Source organism: Diprion similis, chromosome 2, assembly GCF_021155765.1.
Source record: "Diprion similis isolate iyDipSimi1 chromosome 2, iyDipSimi1.1, whole genome shotgun sequence".
NCBI classification, from domain to species: Eukaryota; Metazoa; Arthropoda; class Insecta; order Hymenoptera; family Diprionidae; genus Diprion; species Diprion similis.
Window position 1 is genome coordinate 11,011,757 of NC_060106.1, and position 24,219 is coordinate 11,035,975.

At 45.3% G+C, this 24,219-nt stretch overlaps 1 protein-coding gene and 3 non-coding genes across 4 annotated transcripts in view; 1 reads left to right on the plus strand and 3 right to left on the minus strand.

Moving 5' to 3' along the window:
- LOC124416130 (protein vestigial) overlaps positions 1-24,219 on the plus strand; it is a 51,043-nt gene that overhangs the window by 11,264 nt on the left and 15,560 nt on the right. Inside the window, exons 2-3 of the mRNA XM_046897022.1 lie at positions 22,319-22,529; positions 23,783-23,938. Coding sequence (XP_046752978.1) covers positions 22,319-22,529; positions 23,783-23,938 — 367 coding nt within the window. The remainder of the gene's footprint in view (positions 1-22,318; positions 22,530-23,782; positions 23,939-24,219) is intronic.
- Trnas-uga lies at positions 8,012-8,093 on the minus strand. Its single transcript has one exon. It is a non-coding gene; the product is annotated as a tRNA-Ser (tRNA).
- Positions 8,169-8,250, minus strand: Trnas-uga. The gene has a single exon. It is a non-coding gene; the product is annotated as a tRNA-Ser (tRNA).
- Trnas-uga lies at positions 8,328-8,409 on the minus strand. The gene has a single exon. It is a non-coding gene; the product is annotated as a tRNA-Ser (tRNA).

Genomic DNA, 24,219 nt, shown 5'->3' on the forward strand with positions numbered 1-24,219 from the left:
GAAGTTTGGGTGGTGAACCATTTAGTTAGTCCACTATATAATAAGTATCGCGTTATCTTTTGTTCGGCATCCATCTAAAACGGATAATCGACTTGAATTTCTTCGACAAGAAAAATCCGCGCACCCTTTAACCGACCTTTGCCCTCAATGTCCACCATCCCGTCCTCTGCTCGAGCAGAGTTTGAAGCATCGCGCAGAGGGTTCGTCCAGTCGGCGAATCGAACGCGGCAGAATGCAGGCCTGGCGCGTGTACCTATCCCCGCGTGCAGAGTAATTAATTAGGAATTATTCGTTGGGTATCAGAGGGCAGATCTGGTCGTAAAGAGGGCCGGCCGAGCGTCCAGTCACTCCGGCGGTACCTCTTTGATACGTCAGCTGTCCTGCAGTGTCCAATACCCAACGACCGCGTCTCCAAGGCGATATCGGAGTAGCTATTATAGGGCTAGCTAGAATACGTATATTAGCCATGGTAATGCGTTTCTAATTCCCTTTGATTCCGACACGCGATTCCCCGATGAAGGTACCTACGTAAATATAGCTATAGGTATAGGCGTACGCGTCTATGTGCGAGGAGATGTTACCTGGTAATTAGAAAAATGAAAATTATCATCAAAGGTCATAGCCTGCGTTGAATTTATTGTCATGCCGGCTTCTTGGAAAGTTCGCACATATGCTACGGTAGCAGTGTAAGCAGTGGTGGCTGGACCTGCAGTTCCGCGTTTCCTCAACGGCCCTGCAAGCATGGTCGCACGGTGCAGATCTTGCGGAATCTCTGCAGTGTGCTGAAACCGTTTCGCGGCGTCCTCTATTAGTATGGAAAATTCATTAACAGTCGTAATAACTATCAGCTGGGATATTGACGGTGTTTATATCAAGGATTTTTCCCGCGATTCAGTGCCTCGTGATTTTATATGTACTTACTAATTAATTAAACGTACAGCTTCGGCGAATCAAGATTAGCAATTACTATTCAGAAGCGTGATTTCCTTCTCGATCCTTGCAACCAGTCCAACTTTCCCACCTTCTTTTTAACCTCTCTCCGCATCCTTTTTTCTTTTATATCTTCTAATTCTATCTACGCGGAGCCCTTATAAGACAAGATGCGTGCACGCGGCCACTGAAACGGTGCGTTGTTAAAACTCCAACGACAATGTGCGTCGCGGCCGTCACCGTTTCCTCCGCATCCGTTGCAAATGTCACGGACAGACGATACTCGGCATTGCAACGAGGAAAAGGGGGAAATTTCCGCGCGGGAACAGCACGTAGCTGTCTACTACGTATGATTTGTAGCATCGCTAACCAGCTGCCGCAGCTGGGTGGCGGAATCGTTGACGATGTGCAAAAAAGCATCCTATATCGTGAATGCATGGGCTGAAATTTTTACCGCGAGATATGATCCGACCGATGAATTATTTCGAAAGTCGAAGCTGTCGACTTTGCTCGCGGTACCCACTTGGCGAAAATGTAAAAACCGCACCGAAAAACACGTGTGAATTCTGCAACTTCTGTTTGCTTTTATTGCAGAGGTATAGCTTTATGTATATGTACGTTAATCGAAAAACGCACCGAGTGCTGCTAGGAGGTCGCAGGCAGCGTTGTTCCGAGGATGAAAATCGTGCCTTATTACAGCCGTCGAGTCTACTGTACAAGCGCTAAGTGAGCACTAAAACGCTCTTAACCTCCGAAGACTCCCTGGGGGCAGGTCTTTGGAGAATCGTTAGCATTAGGCACGCGTCTGGAACAGATTTTCGATCCCAGGGGTGCTTCTGCCTTACACCTAAAATTGCTGTCATACATTACACGTGCGTGCATACATTCTTTGTTAAACACAAATGAGGAGACTCGATGCGACTGCAGCATTGATGAGAGTTTTAGATGACGGGGCAGATTTGACCACTTCCGACATCGCGATCTGTCTTGTTGTTCTCAAAATTCCTATTGAAAATACCTACAATATATGGGACAATAATACCAATAAAAAGAACATGAACTATCAACACTCAAACTGTTTTGCAGGTCAAAGTGTTCCCTCATTTATTCGGGGAGATATTATAGCTAATACCACGGCGAAGTCCCCACAGTGAAAGGGTAATTTCCCAGAAAGTGATTTACCTCGACGTGGCTACTTATGCTGTAAGTTATGGTGTTTACCGATTCAATTAGGAGGCACATCCCGACTCTTTTAGGACGAGATACATTTGTTTCGGCATTAATTTACCGGAGCCGGTTCCTGTCATAACAAAACTATAATAAACCACCGTCGTTGGATACGTGCCAAAAGCTGGCGGGTATATGATACGGAATACCGAGTTCATATTATAAGATGATGTACAGGTTGGAGCATCGACGAATTCGAAAATCGCCTCGTTGTTTCAGCGCGTTAAAGGATCGCGAGGCAATAAATTAATAGAGGGCATTATGTGTGTGTGTGTGTGTGATCGTTTAGTTGATTTAAGCTGCATCTCGCGCGAATGCGTTTTTCTCCGTTTTATATGCCGCGGTGAAGATCGCGGCTGCCGCAGGCTGCGACTTATGTTATATGTCTGTATATCGCGCGTGATTGCTGATCGATCGATCGATCGCTCGGAGTTTGCCCCCGAAGAAACTAGATCTAACGGTGCACTTCCAGTTAAGATGGAAAATGTCACGAGGTGTTCAGGGAGAGACTCTCTTTCCTCTCAGTTTTTATCCCTCTTTCCATTTTATCTCTTTCTTCTCATATACGTGTATACTGTATATATATGTGTGTATATATATATATATATATATATATATATATATATGTGTATATATATATATATATATATATATAGGTAAGCACGCGAGATGCAGCGACGGACGGAAAGTATAAGTTATGGCGTGGCGTAAACGCCAGTAAAATATACAGTAGGCACGAAGCATTAAGAGAGTCATTTGTAAGCTGGTTACCGAGTGCCAGCCGAGTGCTTTACGATACCACGACGTATTTTATGCCTCTTACCTCGCAAACTAAGTAGCCTCGCTCGGGGGGGCAAATGCAGCGAGAGACGAGATGGGGAGAAGAAAAAAGACAGCGAGGAAAGGGGAGGGAAAAAGGCGGAAATGTACGTGAATATGGCGAAGAACGCGGTGCGGTCGAGACGCGACGATGAATTCGAGGAGAATACGAAATTGACGAGGATCACCGATTGGCAAAGTCACGGGGGGAATGGCGATCATCCGCGGATATCTTTTATTCCGCAACGCGATTTCCGAGCCGCTCTTACACCTTTTGTTAGCATCCTTTTCCCAATTGTACACATAAATGTTTGCGCGCGAACAGATGCCGGGTTATGTATCAAGTCGGCTACAGGGAGCTTTGCAAGCTGCGCGTAAAGCTCGTTGGTTCATTCCTTTATTTAAGATATTTCAGCGTGACGCCGCGGCGGTTGCCGCAGATCTGCCGTCGTTAAATCATCTACTTTCCTACCGGGAAAACAATTCGAGGAATTCAAGAGGAGGTGTGAAGTGATTAAACGATGAGTTGTCATTGGTGACGCTAACATATTACGCCTTCCTCTGAAGTGAGAGTTAATGACTTATGCCCAAAGTCTTCCTCTTCGTCTCAGCACGCGTTCGGCCCAACGTATAACAGATATATAAATAGTCCCTCCCCTGCCCCGAGAGATCATGAGTGCGCAGACAGGCGCAACTGAGCGTTAACGGATATTTTGCACCGACGCGAATGTTGCGGACAGCTGAAGCTGTCTTCGGCCACTTTGTACGGGTTAACCGTGACGTTTCGCCTGTCCGGAATCAAAAATTTAACACCGAGCATCGTTGCTAATTTATATTTTTTGTATTACGTATCAAGTCGTTACAACCGACGTGGTTCCGTAATTCTTGAGAAGAAAAGATGTCTTATTGTTAACCCAGAAATTCCTAATGCTTGAACGATTAAGTTACGGGGAGAAATTTCCACTCGATTTACCCCCGACGATATGCGGAGGGTTCAGGCGCTCGGTGCGTTGGTCCCAGGATCTTGGATCTTAGATCCTGCGGCGCTAAGTTATCCAAGTTAGAGTCTAGGGCTCGCTGGCACATCTAGAATTAACCTCCTAGTCTCTACCTTACCTCTGTAGCAGCGTTAACGCCTCGGCACAAAGTGAGTTAATATAGAGCCTTGACTCCGCAGGCGGCTGGTGCGAATCTACTCACTGATATAGAGAGACCTGCTCGTCTAGGCCCGACGAGGAGTACCTACCGCGAAACTTCGCTAACCTACGCATTCCGTTTCTAGACTCACACGTGCTCCAACCGAGCGAATTATGCGAGTGTCGAAACTTTCATACAAAGGAATTAAGGGGACGTCGGATCTTCGTCAAATACGGCAAATCGCGTTTTACAATTCTAAGTTCATGAAATCTCTTCAAACTATGGCAGATTATTGTGCTTGTGGGTTGGCTGGAAAAAGTACAAAAATTCACCAAGACAACGAACATTTACTTGTAAAACTTTCTCATTCACCTTGAGGTTATGGTATGCCAGTGATATTTGAATCCTGTGTTTTTCTCATTTTTATAGAAAATGTTTGAACTTTTCCGAGCTAACCTTGCACAATTGTAATTGCGAATATTATCCTTCCGGAATTGCAACCACAGTGGGTTAAATTTTGTGAAAATATTTTGTTTGTAATTATACAGACGCGCGCTTTTAGATTCTTACCTCTTTTTCGCGAGTTTGCAGTGTATGGTGAAAAAAGAATGAACCGGAGCTCAACTTGTTGCTCGTGCGATACGAACGGCAAAAATCGTCAATGGAATAACGATGTCGTGGCCGAGACATGCGAAATTAATGAAAGTATGCCCGGTCGAAGCATTCTTCGGAAGCTTGGCCAGTTTCGGTACACCGTTGCCACGTTCGTGATCGTGGCTCATGGAGAGCGGAAATATGCGGGGAATTGCTCTTATTAACGAGGGTGCATTCTCAAAAGCTCCAGAGGCTTTCGTCTCCGAAATACGCGATCTGTCCCTGCCACTATTCTGAAGGAAAAATATTCTCCACTATCTGTTTGCCTTCATAACAGCAATGAAAACCAGATGGTGCAGCTAGGCTGTAGACGTAATTGGAGCTTTCCAGGGTATAATATGCGTATTGTCAATTCGGCGAACAGCGTGAAAAGGTACAATAAACTTCATCTCCTTTCATCGAAATTCATTATCCCTCGCATCCCTGTCGTTATACAGTTTTCTCGAAGCACGCGAAGCTTGAAAAAAAGCACCTATATACACTCTGAATTTATTAAGAGGCCTCGCCTAAGTATTGTAGGGTAGAGCAGCTCATTTTTAAACAAAGCCTTAATTTTCTAACTTCATAACATTGTTGTTTTCATTATACTCAAAGGGATAATAAATGATTATTACCAACTTTGGCCCTCGGGCGCCGGGGGGATAAGGAGGCACTGTTGGAGGTCCTCGTTGCTTTTAGAGGGGAAAATGGTGGCGAAGGAGGGCGGCGTTCTACGGTACAGCTTTGATGTACCACCCACCTGAACGGTTTTCAACCGAGCGACAAATTCTTGAATATTGAGGCAATGAAAAGGCTCCGCGAGTCGCCGAGTCGCTAATCTCTTATGTACAGAAAGAAACCGAGTCGTCTCTGTGAGATGATTAAAAATCCAAGCATGCGCGTTATAACGAAATCAATCTCCCGGTAAATTCAATCCGCAACGCACGCATGTAGCCTGCAGATGTAGCGATCATTCTACCCTGATCTGAGCTGGATAATTGAACGACTTAATGCCGGCCATTGCACATCGGTGCAGCACTGCAAGTGAAGTAGCAGTGTTTATAGTTGCACCTGCGGAACAATCTTTTTCGAGGTCTCCGCTAGACCTTCCATGCTTATAATACTGCGGCATTGCGCGGGGATAATGCATGATTGCGAATTATACCGGACAGCTTTACGATCATCTTTTTCCATTCTTTCATTATAAATTCTGCTCTGCCTTGACCGGCGCGGGTGTTTACGAGCTCTGCAAGTTCCCTCGAGGCAGGGTGATCGCAAATGGATCTCGAGGATTCACTGGCTCCGAGTAAATGAACGTGATACTTATTAATATGTACAGAAACCACAAGTGGGGCAAGAGTATAGAGAAAAACTTATTCAGGGCTCCGGCAGTTATTATACTGCAACGTTCAAGAATAATGAAGGCGGGTGGAAAACTAATTGCTTGTCTTATGATACTCGTTACATGAGATTTCTCTCTCTCTCTCTTTCTGTATGTACGTAGTTTTGGTTGTAAATTCTATCCCAGTCATTTACTTCTCGTACTCAACCATTTCTCGTTGCACATAATTTACGGCATAAGAAATAATTTAATCAAACGATGAATCCCACCGCTGCATCTATGTAGGTATTATAACTGCAGTAAAGGCAGCGCTCGTCAGGAAGGCGGACGGCGGCCATGCTTTCCGGCGAGCATTTCACCGTCATTTTTATTGTTATCATTATTATCATTATTAAAACATATAACAATTCAGGTTTATTCGCATTACTTGGCGTAATTGTGAGTTGAGTTTAATTGCCGCCTCTTTGTTTCTCCAATTACGCGTCTAGACGTCGAGAGACAAGCTCGCTCGAAGAGTGCTCAAGGAAACAGAATGAGGGATGGCCCGTCGGTTGCTAGGAATTTTTATGAAAAGATTCGCCGGTGCGAGCCGACGAATAAATGCCTTTGCTGGTCGGCGAGATGCGGTGCAAAAATGGACGGCAGAGGAAAGATTGCATTTGGAGTAAAGCAGAATGTTCAACAATAAAATTAGAAAAAATTTAGAGGCATAAATTGTTCGTGTTGAAATTCACAACGTGTAGGAGTTGGGGTCGATAATCGGTATCCGATCACCCTTTTTATACACCCATATATTAATTTTTTTTCTCTCTATAGTTGTAAAATTACATTTTACCAAATGCGAATATCTGTAGTAGTGGCTTATATTCTTTCTTTTCACCTCGTTTCCCCGGTCGAGAATCTGTTTTTGATACATGTAACTTGCATTGCCGGGTGTAACCTGAATATGGACGTTTCGGCCCTCTTTGGCGAGCGATAAAAAGTTGATACCTGCCTGGAGACTGTGGTCGTTGGTACATGTATAATACAAGCAATGCGATCAGACGTTGTTGGCTTTTGACACTGCTCCATCTCACATCTCATACACCATGATTGAAAATTACTCCGGAATTGCAACGATGAATCAGTGCTTAATTGACGGAAATATTCTTATTATCCCTTGTTATTGTGAAAATTGGAAATAGTCCGTTCTATAATAATCTGTGTGACAGTGGCGAGGATTGGGCAACGATTTATTTCTGTGTATCAGATTTTTCTCTTCAAGTTTCGTGGCTGTATAGCTGCTGTGGAGGCTAGCTATAATAGATGCAATTGATCTGGTAACCATTTTTGGCTATACCTGCGGGACTCTCGATAATTGCCTATGCCTAGTTTCCTGTATACTGTATTGTGCCGATAGAAATTGATACCTAAACACGATTTATAGCTACATACAGACATTAATTAGTTCTGCGATACGAGTCGAGTAATGTGCCGTGTTAAGCTGCGATTGGGTCATTATCGGCCTGTTGGTCGGTACAGAAGCGATTCTTGTTCAAATATTCGAAAGTTCAAAACTGTTTGAAACGAATACTGTAAATATAATTCCAAGGAACTCGAGATAAGAGGCAATGACGTGATATATCCATAGGAAAAAAAAGGTATGAACGGTTTGAAATTTATACAACGCGCCATGATTTTCAATATGTCAAAAATTCTGTGGTAAAATCGAATACTATTTACATGCTACTCGAAAACAAAAGAAATTAAATTCCAAGAACAAAACATGATCCGCTGCGGACAGGATTCAAGCCTGTCTGGACAGAACCCAATGGATTTCAAATCCATTAACCGCTCGGACACCGTAGCTGTTGAAAAAATGGACCTTGTGGAAGAATACGGAAATTTTTTTTCCAAAATGTGTTCAAAAAACCAAAAACTGTACGCTGCGGACAGGATTCGAACCTGTGCGGGCAAAGCCCAATGGATTTCAAGTCCATCTCCTTAACCGCTCGGACACCGCAGCTCTTGAACAAATGGACTTCGTGTCAGAATACGGACATATTTTTTTCCAAAATGTGTTCAAAAAACCAAAAATTGACGCTGCGGACAGGATTCGAACCTGTGCGGGTAGAACCCAATGGATTTCAAGTCCATCTCCTTAACCGCTCGGACACCGCAGCTGTTGAAAAAACGAACCTTCTGTCAGAATACGACCAAAAAAGGTAAAAATTTGATTAAGAAAAAAAAAAAAATTTGTCGCTGCGGACAGGATTCGAACCTGTGCGGGCAAAGCCCAATGGATTTCAAGTCCATCTCCTTAACCGCTCGGACACCGCAGCTCTTGAAGATACCATCGATATAAATTTACATAAATTGATTCAACAATATCAAATTTTTTTTTAAATATTCATCGATATACTGAACCACTGACGAAGTAACGAGATAATAAAACTTGTTTGTTGAGGTATAAGAACTGAAATAATTAACAACCGCAGCTGTACAATCATGCTGTTGTAGCTTATCTGTTTACATTAGGAGCACTGTTAGTCTCTGTTTAACTATACAAAACGGCAGTAAGATTCTTATCGCAAAATTCAATTTGTTAGAATTCTTAGACCTGATACCACGAGGTGCACGAGCGATGTGCTGGATTCATTGCTGCAATTATACAGTCGCTAGTATTTGCACTTTGCAAGTCATCGCTACTCACGTGAGACGCTATATAATGCAAATCTTCTCTTAATATGCGAACTATTTGTACTAGTTGAATTTTCCTCACACAATTATGCCTGATAATGATGCTAGTTGGAGAGTAAAAAACGGCAACTTGTTCCTTATAATCATATAATAGGAGGCATGAATTAATTACCGCTATTCCAATTGTTAATTAGATATTTAATCACATCGTTGAGGTAAAATTACTATAAATACATTTGAAAAAGACTATAAAGATACGCAAGTCGGCCGTATTTTTCAGCCGTTAATAATTATTAGCACAGGTGAGACTACGCAGTGTACGATAAGGTAAACATATAGTCGCATCTCGACTCTTGTATACACGCTTCTTGATCCGACATGCAATAATTTTCGTTCATTCTGCCGTGGCGAGATTCGAGTTGACACTTTGCCAAAAGCCTTATTAAAATTCAGGGACCATTGCACCCTCGACCTGCAGTCCTTCGTCTCTTCGTTGCCCGCAACCCTTGTCCACTTCAGGATATTCTCCAAACTTTAACGCACGGAGACCGTTCCCAAGAGACAGATGGAATTTCTTGCTCGTTTTTGCGTATCATTATTCACCCTCCCACAATCTTTTGTCTCATCTACGTGTCCGTGACGTTGCACCAGGTGACAGTGACGAATCGTAACTCAACCCTTGAGTCATTGGCTGTAAGCCTCGTCGAATGCTGCCACCTTAGGCGACGTTAAACCAACAGGGGTGTGTGGCTAGGTATTATAGATTTGCGTCTGTCCTGAGAACAAAAAGATACTGAAAAAAAATATGGGTGGTTAAATTTATATCAATCAGGCCGTCCAGTCGTATTTGTTAATGAAATGTGCGGTAAGTAAGAACAGTACTTGGTTTTTTAACAAAACTGCTGTTTTTTAACAAGACTCTTTAGCTCATATTTTTTTTATCACAGTAAACGCTTTTGATCTCTATACTCGTTTCTGTGATGCTATTGCTTGTTGGGAAATTGTTGAGCGTACAGTCTGGATTAAATTTTTTTTTTTTATGAAAAAGCCATCGAAAGGTTCAAAAGCTGCGACTGAGATCTATCGGTCCAAACAATGTCTCTTTGAGATGAAAAATATTTCAACTGTACAAGTGTCACTCGAAAACGTCCGATTGTTAATCATTTTGAAGTAATCGTGCCGTTGCATTATTTTTTTGGATTATGCTTCATTTTATTGGTAAATGAATTTTTTTCCGATTCCTACAGATGAAATTTTTCTGTCATTTCTGAGTTGATTGAATGGACGCCTTAATATGAAAACTTATCACAGGTGATAATTATTGAATAAAAATTTAGGTACATGGAATAATACGATATGATCTTTCCAACTATCGAGAAAGAATTGTATGAATAAAATTCAACTCAATCTTCTTCAGTTTCATTTCTGAAAGTTAGATTTTAATAGGTACTTGTTTGTTTGTATCATTGATCTTTTAACTGGACTGTACGCTTTGTACATATCCTGACGATGGGTGCCCAGAGTGAATCAGGGGACTGCGAGGGCTGCTCACGATTAAACTGGCGATTGTTGCTAGTTATCATTGAAGCGGCAGGAACTGAAGTCTGATTACGTATTACAAACGTGTAATTAGTTGTGGCGAGTTGGCTTCTGATATAAAACAAAACGTCTGGAGGGTCGATTGATTGGCCGTAGTGACAGGTGAGGCGGGAAGGCGGCTGACGTTTTTACGCATTAACCCGCGAGTTTCTCCCCTATCGTTTTCCCCCTTTAAATAATTACCGGAGGTGGCCGACTGGTTGTAATTACATTCTGCCCGCTCCGTACCGTCATCAATAGTCATGAACCCGTTCGCCGGTTTCACATCTTGCTGGATATCCTTAAACGCAGTTATACACTCTGCGTTTAACCGATATTGCCTTTCGACCTTTCAGATCCCCGCCGATAGTCCGCACTCGTCATCAATCTTCAAATGTTTGAAAAACAAACTCTCTCGACCGAGTTGTCCCGCGTACCTGTATATGGCCAACGTACAGATTGCAGATAACACTCTCCTTACAAGACCCCACGATTTCAAGGGTGTCCGACAACCATTCAGGAAACGGTCGTCCGTCCAGCAGCTCGACATTGATTCACGTATCACGGTGACAGATGTCCTGCAACACCATCTAAAAGGGGATATTCCTCATTTTCATATCGTTCCTGATCCAAGTACTTGAAAATCCATGCATACCAGTACCAATGGATGTGACCTGCACTACTCGAATATAGGACCAAACCAGCGAGTTATCACTAACAACTGTTGATCACTTCGGAGTGACACATCCACGCATGCCCAGCTTATATCGTTGGTACCAGCGGTACAGAAGATCTCGAAGGATCTAGGAAAGGCGTTCCGATTAATAGAATGGCGGGGGTCAAAGGCTAAGTGGAAAATGTCGTTCACAAATTCCTCCGTCTGGAGCGCGAGGCTGCAGGTAGGTACTCCTGCCGGGTACACCGTGGCTGTTACCTTGCGCATGGGGTTGATCGTGTGAGAGTGAATGTCTGTGTACGTGCAGAAGAGGAGTGCGCAGGTATAACCGCAAGATCGCAGCGCCCGGGTGAAAATCTACCTGAACCTGAACAAGGTGCACTCGGTTACCGGAGCCGGATCGAGGAGACCGGCCGCGTAAGCCACGGCACATATTAAAGAGCCTGTTAAAATTATGGGGACTTGGTGGAATCTGGTAATATGTCCCTGCGCTGCAGGGCTGCAGGTTCAATGCCGTCGTCGTCGTCGTCGTCGTCGTCGTCGTTGTCGTCGTATCCTGCAGCTCCCTTGAGTAATTTATATTAATGACGGTAGCGGCACTTTGAAGACTCGTAATCCGTTCCGTGGAACGTGGTGGGAATATTCTCATCATTCAGCGCGTACCTAGTAGCGTACTGATTCCGCGGATGCACGCTTGGAGCACTTCCAAAGGACAGCGCAATTCATTCAGCACTGTACTTCAGGCGAGAGGCGCATTAGAATTGAATTGAAATGATGGTTGGTTGAGTTTTCTGGTCAGCCGAAGAACAGCTTCCTCGACGCCGTCGAGGTTAACCACTGACAAGATCTCGCCGATTGTTAGACCCCTTTGGTATAACGTGGACGTGCACCGGATCAACGCCAGCTTTGCTGATCGGTTAGACGAAGTGGAGAAAAATAGGTTGAGAGGATCCACTGGCGCCGCAACGCGCCCGGTTTGACTGATGTTCACCTTTCTTCGCCGTTTCTTCTATCGGTGACGTTTATTCCACCGCGGACACGAAATGCGACCGATACTGCTGTAGACGCTATTTAGACACCGATATTGCATGGATCGAATTGGACCGAAGCCAACGCCGGCGGAGTTCCTCGGAACGAACGGTACAAGCCGTGGCTGAAAAGCTCTTCTCCTCGACGAGGCGGCGTTTCAACGTGCCTCGGATTGCTTTCTTAAATCGTCAGGATTTTCTTTCCGCTGAGTCGTTACCACCGGACAACAGCTCTAACGGTGATGAATATTCTCAGGAGATCGACGATGTATCGACCGATGCGTACGACTATGGCCGCAGGAATATTTCAATTCGCGTGCGACTCGGAACCGGGAATTGTACGGAGACAGTGTCGATACAAATCCCAGAAGAGACTGAGACAGGAATGGACGTATACGAAAGTGTAAGCGGAATTGGACACAATGTAGAATACAACGAGCTTCATGGGAGGGAAGATTTATTGGACACATCTCGATTGGACACAAGAAATTGAATAAATCCAGTCCGCCGCGCAGGCTCCATTGAACACATCCCAATTGGACACATCCCGATTAGACACAAGAAGTCGAATAAATTGAGAAAATCGAATTGGAGATGTGTCGAATAAATCTTGGCTCCGTATTGCACGCGGTGTTTGTTCAATCGTTGCTGGCGTTTACCGCCAATCTCTTCGTTTACGGAAAAAGCGAAAGGGTGCGCGTCCAACGTATTCAGCCGAAATTAATATCAGCGTCTCCGGTTGAAGATCGGCCTTCCGGAAAACGTCCAACCCTTGTCGCGGCGCTGCGGCAGGTTAAAATCGATCACCTCGATCGGAATGTGAACGGTTAGAAAACAGCCGAGGAAGTATTCGCGATTGGAGTTAAGGAGGGGATCGGAAGACGGGGTCTTTTAACGCGCGTCGTACGTTCAGCAGAATGGCGCTCCTAGACTAAAAACGGAACAGGGTGAAGGAATGCGACGTTGCGGCACACCTCGCAAGTCCACACCGGCACACCCTGGCAAAGCAACACGTATCGTCGGGCTTGCAGTGAGATATGGCAACGTGGCCAGTAATTGTCGCACATCCCAACAATGCGGTGACAATCCATTACGATTGTCGAGCGACAGTCTGCCAGCCCCGGAGAGTGATGTGTTTGTTACACCCTGCAGCCCGTATTCCGTACTCTCAAAGACGTTACTCTTGCTCCCTCGGCATCCGCGCTGAGATGCTATGCTAGCAGCGATAACAATTATCACAAACGCAATATCGCCTCTGCAGCTCCGTTGAGAGATATAACAATTACATCCGCGAGCAAAAGGAGCCGAGCAATTTTGCCGCGGAGAATGTGGCGGGTAAACTGACTTTGCTGTTTACTCCATCTCGCACGCGGAGATGAATTTTTAAGCGTAGTTGAGGTACCTACGTAAGAAATGGTTTATTCGTTTATATCGTCGTGAAGTTCGGCGTTATTGAATACGTATCTGAAAATCTTTTCTAAACGCGTTCCGCGAACGCGGAGTTATTCAGCATCGAACGACAGCGGCTCAGTCGAGTGTCCGGAACCTTGGATATTCAGAGAGAAGGATCTGTCCTGGAATTCTCGGCAGAATGCGGACTCTCGACGTGTGCAGTACCTGTATGCGTCGCTCCGCACGTTTCCATCTTTAACAATTTCCGCGTCACGCCGGTATGCGGTGTCTCGGATTATGAACCGAGGAGGGTCGTCTCAGGACGAGGAAAATGAGGAAGAGAATACGATTACTCCAACAGATAAACCTATACCTATAATAACGCAACCTCGATCCGCAGGCCTCTGAGAATCCAGGACATTACGGCTATTAGTCGAGTCAAATATTCCCTAGCTGTAGCGTTGAGTTCATAAGGTGCACCCAAGCTTAGTCAGCCAGTCAGTCAGTCATTCGATCATTCATTCAGCCGGACTCCCGCAGTCTCCGCCGGTGTTAAGTTCCAGACAACGTCAAGTCGGGGTAGGTTCGGCTAGGTTAACACACTTGGTAGTAGCCTCACACGTCTCCGAGATCGTTCAATATTAATCGTCGCCGGCCTCAGAGCGCAGGATCCTCTCGCTCGCTCTCCTTCGTCGTTCTCCCCGTTCCGAGTCCAGGGACTGTCCCGGTACCACACGCGCGTAATGGCGACGCTTGATAGTCGTTTAATGCCGTGAACCACGGCCATTGTAGATGGTTATCGGGGCCTCATGAGTACACGCTGCCTCAGCTGAGCAGGACGAACCTGGAGAAGGAGGGTCTACGCGGAGGCGAGGAATTCCAGGAGCAGTGTCGACCGTCGGGCGGCTAGTTTCATAGAAAGGGTTTATCAATATCTGTAAAAAGAGATGCGCACATGACCGTGTCCGATACAAGATACACGCTTATGTCTTATACAACGAACTGTCCCGGTATGTGCACTGAAACCTATATACTGGTCATCATATTCCTGCAACTTTTTTCTACAAATTTATCTTCATTCAGTTTGTGTAGATGTAAGGTACCTTCTTTTAAAAGTCAATCGCTCGATTTCCTTCTGACCGTTCTTCAGGTCAGTTTTGCACCCGACCTGACGGAGGCTTCCAACTGCACAAACGAAGAGCGTCGAGTCGCTCGTCCTTTGGAGCCAGGAGCGTGTCCAGTCGGCGCTGCAATTAGTTATGGACTGTCGCCCTGCGGGTTGCATGGATATCGAATGGCCCAACGGCTCGTTCCGTGACACGAAAGTTCTGTTATGGATACTGCCGAGGCAAATTTCGAGAGTTGCTAAGCGCCCGGAATTATACGACGGGTTAGGATGATGGCCTGGGGAAATTTTTTTCGTCGTTTTTTCTACGCTGACGACTGTTAGCGGGGTCAGTCATCTCTTGTTAATTAGTCAAGTGTGCCGATCGGTATACTGTTCACGGTGCAGATCTATGACCTTTTTTTTAACGCTGTACTAAATTTTCTCTGCATGGATAGAAACATAAGAAAAATAAAAATAAAAATGTCCCATAAATTCTCGGGTACGGCGCTTACGGCCGCGTTATCGCGATCTTTATTAACGCCATCAGAGATTCTCCATGCAGAGTCGGACAGCCGCGAAGCAAGCTTAGCTCGAACAGTTTATACGGTTGAATTTACATACGTCCTTGTTCGACCTGGTTGCTCTCCTCCGTTCTTTTCCTCTCGCTTCCTCTCGTTTGATACCCTGGACATGCAGCAGCGGCGGCAGCAGCTTCTCTGCTTGCTCCGTGACTCAGCCAGTAGTCCGATAACGTTAAACGCTTGGATACAGCCGTGAGACAACGTTTGTATTAGCTCAACCAACACACCCGCGAAGCCGAGGTATAAACACACAGACTCGTGCGGCGCTCGGGTTCTCCATATAAGATTCTGGCCACGAAGCGATTTCGATTCCAATAAATTGACGAATACATCTTTAATGGTTCCCTCGGAAGCTTGTTGAGATTTCTCGACGATGGTGCGGGAACGCTGCGGTAGGTAGCCACGGTTATTGGTCTCCGCGTATATCGAGAGGGGTCTGATAACGAGCCCTAAAAACGTCCCCCCACCCCTCTGCCCTAATGCATCCTTTCAGCTTCTTGGCAAACGAGCCGAAGGAGGTTCTTCTTATATGGGATTCTGGGCCTCGTACGTGCGGCTAACTTCTCCTCATACACCGCGAGAAGCTGCGGTATTGAACTTTGGATCGACCCACGTGATCCTCGGCGTATCTCAAGCCGGGAAATGAGACAGTAAGGAATTGGAGCACGGAGACTCGGTGATCTTTATTGACGCCTTACGATTCAATTGGTCTCGCACTGAATTAATCGCCGAGTGAGAAGCTCCGAGTTCCGGGGCGAGTCGATCGGCCGTGGAGTCGCGGGGACGTCGCGACCTGATCGGCATTCTCAACGACTCTGAAACGGTAGCCGTGCCTCGAGCTCGTGAACCTCGTCGAGTTTCCGCTCCGAATAGTCATCCTGGAATGTCTCCTGCAGGACAGGGCTTGAAGGTCGAGAGAAGAGTCGAAAGAACCGAACCGCGGACCAATCGGCCGGGAAGGTCTGGCTGCACATACACTCGACGTTTCGGACAAGTCGGGGATTCTGTCCTAGTCACTACAGCGCATCCTTTGATCTTCCTTCGAAGGCCGATAAGCTGCTGCTCGCACATCCACAATAAATAAAGTTTCGACAAAACACCAGCGTCACGTTGCGGCCACTGCTGCACCGAAATATATTATATACGATTCATTGAAAAGAGAAGTAGAGTAAAGTACGAAGGAACAGAGCAGCGGAGTCCTCTAGTTACGCAAAAAGTAGCTCAGCAAAATATTGCCCTCATCTCCGAATATGGATCGGTATCGAAAAGGTGTTGAAATTCATTCCGAAACTGATTTTCACTGGAAAATATAGCAGTTTATGTAAGGTTAGTGTCCCAATTATTGACCTTTTCTGGTTGTTTCCGTGTAATTCTGTAGTTCTAAAATTACAAACAAATTAATTTATAGTGTCTAAATAATTAGTTTTACTCATCGAGAGACTCACAATTTGTGCCGTCAATTTATAATTTTGGAAAATAAAAGGTTCAATAATTGGGTCTAAGCGTGTGAATAACTAGTACACTTACCTTGATTATTTAAATGGATTTGAAAGTAACGGTTCTAAACGTATTCGTCGATCAGTAAATATTTTCGAAACGTTCTCAACACATCGACCGCATTTAAGTATTTGCCCCAGTATAACTCATCCCGAAATTGGTTCTTGGCTGTACTACATATTTTGGAGAAGCGTTTTCAACGTGGCAAAGATGAATCGATACTTCTGTAGCATTAAAAGGGCGTCGCTGATACGCGGGGGTTTCTGCGTAGGCGTCGCCCGATTCGCCTCCTCAATTTGCACTAGTATATACTATATATATGTATATGTATATCCTATAAGTGTAAATGCATCCGCAGAAAAGAGGGCGAGAGTAATCTCCTCGCGGCGCGCGGTCTTTGAGTCCTCGAGGCGTGTTGCAATTTGTCCTTGGTCGGAGTGGATCGGTTCGTCCTGCACCTGGTTGCTCGCTAATGAACCAAAGTTAGTCGAGGAGATCTTGTTCGGTCAACTTATCGATAGTTGCAGCCGGTTCCGCGCGGCGAAGTGCTCTCATCTTGGCTCGGCGTGTGCAGATAGGAGCATCGCGCGGCTTCTGCATCGGACGAATGGCAGCGTCCGGCAAACAAATTGCGAGATACACGCCGGTTGGTAGCTTGTTACGGTCCCTTCCTTAGGCCGGATCTCATTCCGCCTCCTCTCCTCCTCCAGTGTTTATCCTTCTTCGGCCCCTTCTCCCTTCTCCCTTCTCCCTTCTCCCTTCTCCCTTCTCCCTTCTCCCTTCTCCCTTCTCCCTTCTCCCTTCTCCCTTCTCCCTTCGCCGCCTAGTATAGAAGCCAGTGGAGAACAGATCGACGGAGATCCTCCACCCTTTTTTTATTTTACCGGTAGTCGAATTGATGTGGGAACATGCCTAGCCTCGGGCCGAAGGGACGCCGCGCCGGCAGGATTTTAATCACGGTTTTTAATCGGAACGGATTAGCGGGTCTATGCTTGTAAAATTAATCGCTTGATTTTCCCCGCTTACCAAAACTATCCTCTTGTCCCTGCCGCTTGTAATCTTTTTCCTTATTTCTCCTCTTCCTTTTCTCCTCTCTGTTTTTTCACCCGTCCTCCGTACTCGCTTGGATTTTGAATAATTGTTAATAGCCAGTTACCGCGACAATTATAAACGACGCCACGTCCCTCTTCTGAGAGATGGCACCGGCTTTTAATACGGCATTAATTCTGTACCAAAACGAGGGGAAAAACATTTGTAAAAAATAAAAAAAGGTAAACAAACTAAGGAGAAAGAAAGGAAAAGGAACAACCTCGGCTCCGCAGCGGGCGGGCATCGTGACACAGATGTACCGCACCGTGCCGGACGTTTTAGTACTCTTACTTTAGCTAATTTTCTTCATCCTCTTCACCTCCCTCTATAATTCTCTCTTTCTCAATCTCGCCTGCTGCATGTCTAATAAATCCTCACGCCCAGTTCAATCTAGCCATCGCATTCTGTCCGTAAACGCTTGTGTACTTTACACACGTATAACATAAGTATTAAACCACCGTATATAGGTATATACTTATAAGCATAGACCATATAATAACACGGCGTTAAAAATAAAAGCGCGCGTGACTGAAATATTATCGCAAGCCAGCAGGTGAGAAGAAACACGCGAATAAACCGCATGGGTCTGATAAACCGCGCAACCCTCCCCCCCCCCCCCCTCACCCCCTCGCCGTTGTAACGTCCGGCGCGTAACTCGGGTGAGATTGTTACAGTTTTATCAGCAAGATTGAAGCTAGAAGGTCGGCTGGCTCTGTGCTGTGTGCGGTCATGACGATGATATGCATATTCAGAATTTTAATGGGCGTCGCGTGGGAGATCCGGTGACAACCGCGCGTGCAAGATTTCCAAAGATCTATGAAACGGATGAACAAAAAATAAACATGCGCCAGTTATACTCATTGTCAGCGGTGTCTCTGCCCCAGGTGGGTAGTGGGGGGGTTGGCTAAGAGACGAAGGGGGGGAGGGGAGAGCTGCGGATGGAATGCTTTGAAGGGCCGCGAGGTTCCCGCTGCAGGCGCAGAGCCGAGCTACCCGGTGCCCGGCGGGGACTATCTCGAAAGAAGAGTCCCTCGGGATGCTGCGAGGGGCAGGCGGGCAGGCGACAGGGGTGGGGGAGGGGGTGGAAGGATGTCGCCTCTCTCTCTCACCTCGATTAATTACCACATTGTCGTCCTCGGAACCGACCGACACCGCGATCTTGGCATAGGTATATGTATATACATACATATATATATTTATACCTATGCATAGATATATAGGTATACCTATACACACGGGTGGGGGATGCGGTCGGCCCCGCGGGAACCTTACCGTGATCGCGGGTTGATTTAATCTTCTACATTTTCGTTCACGTAAATAAGCTGAGAGAGCGGGTAAAACAAAATAAATGTGATAAAGTATGGCCACTGTCCTGTCGACGCCGAGGCTCTGTGCCTGCGCAACGGCAGCGGCGGCCAGGTAGATTTCAAAATCCGGCTTCGAAACGAGGGACACGATTTAATCGGTTTACATAATTTTTATCGCTATATCCTGTGGTATGTAGTGATGGTAATTCGTTGAGTTTCTAATCTGTGACGTTGGAGTTTTGGTGTTATCATCATCGCGAACACCATTTTGACCTTATACATAAAAGGCATATTTTAATTCTTTTCTTGTTTATCGTTTATGAATTTCACATGATCCTGATTTGGACTCGTATACAATTCATGTTTCGCAGTCATATATATGGTTGAGTTTGGAAGAATTTTTGTTTCAAATTTGAATTTTATTTGTGGCACCGTTGCGAAAATGTTGACGTGTCTTTTGCGCGATGACGTTTGTCGGATCATGTAGGTATCTTCTGAATTCTTGAGAATATTCGCCCTAGCTTATGTTTTAGACAATGGAATTCGGTCCTATAATCAATTCAATAGTGATTTTAATTTATTGGTGAAAAATATTGTGTTATTTTGATTTAATTTGATCGAACGGTTAAAAGAAAGAAAAAAGTACAACCAGTTACAGTTGGAAGATAGAATTTTTTAACGGTTGCGCAGATTAAATGACTGTAATTAATGTTCACAGCTAATTACAAGTTAATTCAGAATGACGAATGTCACGATTAGCGACGTGTTTCTTAATCAGTAATGTGTATAAGGCGTTGAAAAAATTGAATTTCGATGATTATGAATCACTTTTTGCCTACAAGGTACTTAAAAATGAGGCAATTTGCAATCTGATATAAAAATTTCAGTTGAAGTCAAGTATATTAATACTCGATATTTCGCAATCATAAAGTTATCTCGGCCTTTTGAATTCCAACGAACCGCCAGTGGATCATTTCACAAATTGACAGGAAGGCGGACGTTTGGCCGTGGCCGTAGCGCAATTAATCCGTACGCCGTCTCAAATCTCAACTTGCAGTGAGACATTAGCCGGCTGCGCCACGAGGACAAAATGCGTTTGAGAAAAGGCCGTTCCTCTCGAGCGAAGACGGGAAACAAGTTTTCGCCAAATAGTGTAAATTTTTCGATAAGATCAGAGTCGTTGGTCGCGAATCTTCCAACGTTACGGAGCCACGTGCAGACGGCTGAGAGTCGTCCTCTCTGGGACCAGGTGGCGTCGCGGCGACGGACCGCATCGTCTCCCTGCGTCGGGGTGATTCACTGCCTCAAGGAATTCTGGCTCCAGGTTTATTAGAGCAGATAATGATAACATCTCGGAGGCGTATACACAGCGGTTCGCTTCTAACTCACCCGCGACGCCCGCGACGCCTCCGTCGGCCTTTGGACCTAGAAGCTCGTCGGTTTGTATGTGTCACTGCGCTCAGAGCAAGATTATTTCTGGTCGCGACGAGACGCTGACGTATGGATGTAATTGGTTAGCTTGCAAGTCTCGCGGGAATTATTATATCTCAAGAGTCCAACCGCATGGCGGAATCGTGATGCCGACCTCAGGCTATCGCTCGTAAAACCCGCCCATATTATGCGGGGGTGCTTTAATTCCGAGGGTGCAGGCGTGAACAATGGCTACCTGCCGCAACCGATCCCAGGATCACCGCCGCCACGATTCCGAGGCGGTTTCCATTCCGCTTTGCTGAATATCCGTCGAGAAACACAAGCACCTGCTGGCATATTGCGGGTTAACGCGCTCCCTGAAAGCGGCTTGATCCTGTAACTCGAAAGACCTGCGGAGATAAGCGACTACTTCGTCCTTTGATCCCCGTCAAGATGCGCCGCAGGTGTCTTGTTCCATTTTCTAACAGGCGTTACGGATTAGCTGTGCTTGTTTTGTTGTTTACCAATTGCCAACTCTGGTCGCGGATACTGGCTGAAAGACTAAGACTGAAGTGATCTTGAAATAGGACAATTGTTTATAACGGTTACGGACGACAAACTTTGCGTATGAGGGACAACTATTATGAAAACTTTTTTTGACGAAGCTTGGTCCATGAGGCGATTTTTTGTACTAATGCAAATTCTACTATCATGACGATGCGAACGTATGACAGTGAAATCGAAACATAGAATGGGAATTTGTTAAAGAGTTTTGTCAATTACTGGTTTTACACTGTGAAGTTGAATGAAATGGATTTTTTCAGTTGAAATTAGTTTTGGTTATTCTTCCTATATCTAAATCACCGATACAATACCGCGGCTCTGAAGTGAGTGTTGACACTGCCTCGTTAATTTATCAATTCTCGATCTAATGGTTGATTTTTTTCGCCGTTGGATATACGAGCTCACCACGACTGAAAGCGAACATTTCTGTGGTCACGTTTAGTTCAGTCTAATCGTTTCCTCGAGTCCCGCGTGATCCGGCTTGGTAAGAGGATGCCACGAAGCGGTGATTTTTCTCTTAGCGGGACAGTGACGATGTAGCTGTCAGTGTAACAGGGCTTCAAGATTACTGTGAAATTGCCTGGTTAGTGGGTTGGTTTGAAAATGTTGACCTCTAGTATAAAAGACGTTGACGTGTCACAACAAACACGTGAAACGAAGCTTGGCTAACGAGAAACCCCGTCGGCGTATGCGTGAGAGAATGATATTCCCGATTCCAGATTCCCGAATCCCGTCACCCTTCACCTACACCGAAATTCGGAATTGTAACGCCGAGGCGCCGTTGTCGAAAAAAATGCGCTTCTTCACCTTCTTCCCCTTATTCGCGGCCGCAATGCGGCACCCGCGAACTACGCTGCAGCTATTTGTGGTCTCTCGAGACACACAATGGGCCGCGAGAGTCTCGACGTCCTCGTTTTATCACCCAGTCGATGAATTTTCGCACTTTCATCGGCGTGCAACGACCTCCGCTGTTCGCCAGCTGCGCCATTTGCTTCCTCGCAAAGTTTCGGCTTACATACACTTTTGTCTTGATCGAAACATGTCACCACATTCTCAGGGTACTTAAAACTTGGATTACACTTCATCTCTTCAAGTTCCTCTGGTGATTCGATTGAGTCCAATCCATCTGCAAGACCCGCCTACATAACAATGTTCCAATTCATCCCTGACTTATTGTTAGTTCGCCATGGATACCCCCCCTCGGCAATTTGACACTTGTCGTAAAGGTACAGTCGCGCCACAAAGATGCGACACAAGCTATTCCTCTAGTGCATGTAACTCGATGCCCAAGGCTCAACGCAGCTCCAATTCCTTGTTGCAGCTCAATGTCCATCAAAGATCGTTGGAAGCAGCGGGCCTCGAGCTTTGTGGCGGTGGAGGAAGTGTGCCACAGGGTCAACCCAGTAGCGCTGGTTCCGTCGGGTCTGCACCCAGCCCGGCATCCCCTAGACCTACGCCTCAGCCGCGACCCCCCCTGGCAACGACCACCTCGCAGGGGTCCCGGGCCCTCGACGACGAAAGATCAACTGACGGTGAGTGCCATATTGTTGTGATGAGTAATTTTAGCCGAGGATTTTACTGCCGCTTGAAAGTGGTCGAAACATCTCGGACTTATAGGTAGGTGATATCAGGCTCGAATTCCACGATTACATACCTCTTCACACCTGATTAGGAGACATTCGTTGTGTGTAGAAGAATTCTCGTCAATTGGATTAGTTTGTGATCCTGTCGGACAGTTGGGCAATGCTCTAAAATTCATAATCGATTCTATTTTGCTGTCACAATTGGCAACCAAAATATTCGAAATCAGACTTACTTCAACCTTTGATCGGGTGAAAATGATATTTCAGGAAAGAAAGGTGGCACATTATACAGACGGCGAAGTCTTGTGGAAAGGTATCTGTAACATATAGAGTCATAAGAGAATAACAAGCGATGCTTCTGGAAGCTCATGCCGAGAATTTTATGTCTATTTTTACGTTATTCAATGTGGCTGTGTATAAAAACTTTCACATTGTTCGATCTTGCTATAAATAGTGTCCGTTTTTCTGCCCACTCGGAAATAACTTTTTCAAAAAATACCCTCGGCTTTATATAAACTGACTTTTATATTCGCGTAACTCTTGTTGAGAACCGTTCGGGTCACTTCTCAAGGAATGTGACACATACATTAGAGTCGTACTCGATTATACTATAACTGCCATCTTTCTTGCAACATGATTTTACTCTAGGCGCTGAAGGAAATAGCTGTTAGTATCTTATACTTCAGAGAATATAGTAGGTAGTAAAACGGGATATGAAAACGTAACGCGGTAGGTATATCGTCATTTTCTCTGTCAGAGAGACCGGTGTAACCTGAATTTTCTTAAGAAAAACTTGTTGAAACTGACCTCTTCCATCGTCAGAAAGCAGTTCCTCGCTACAGTTGTATCTTCCGAGATCTCTGTATACATATGTATAATACAAGTAGAGACTGTTTTTCTTTTACTCTCCTTGATGTCTCTACATAATAATAACGTAAGTTTGATTTTCATTATAAATCATATGGTTTATAGTCATGCATACTTTCCGAACCGTCATGACAGTGTGATTCTTTGCCGTCTTGGGACCTTGCTCGGTCGCAGCATAAACGGTTATGACATTCGATAAACATTGTTCAATAATCACATACAAACCATAGCTTTATGATAAGCTGTGTTCTGCGAAATGAGAAGAATTATCCGAGCCCATTTTTCATCCAATAGTCAAATTTCAAGCGATAACTAATCACGATCCGCGTTTTCAGCTGTGGGTGGTGGCGGCACGGAGGATTCGGACGACGGAGAAAGCAGGGCGCAGTACCTGAACGCAAACTGCGTGGTATTTACCCATTACCGAGGAGACGCAGCCTCGGAGGTTGACGAGCACTTCCAAAGGGCCTTGACCCACGACAAGTTGAAAGGTGAGTGCAATTTTCAAATTCTCCCCGCTGACTCGAAGAAGCATATAAATTTTGAACCTGGCGAGTGACGAGCAATATCAAGAAAACAAAATTTGTTTTCCCGTCGGTATTCGCGACATGCTGCAGCGTAACATATGGGCAAAAATCGTGTCGTAGTTTGCAGCCGTATCGTGTGTATACCGGGGTGTGATTTTCTGTGAAAACTAAACGAAGATTAATCTTAAAACAATTTAGCGGTCGCGTCTTTGGCAAGCTGCTGCACGCCTCGCGAGTAATAAAGT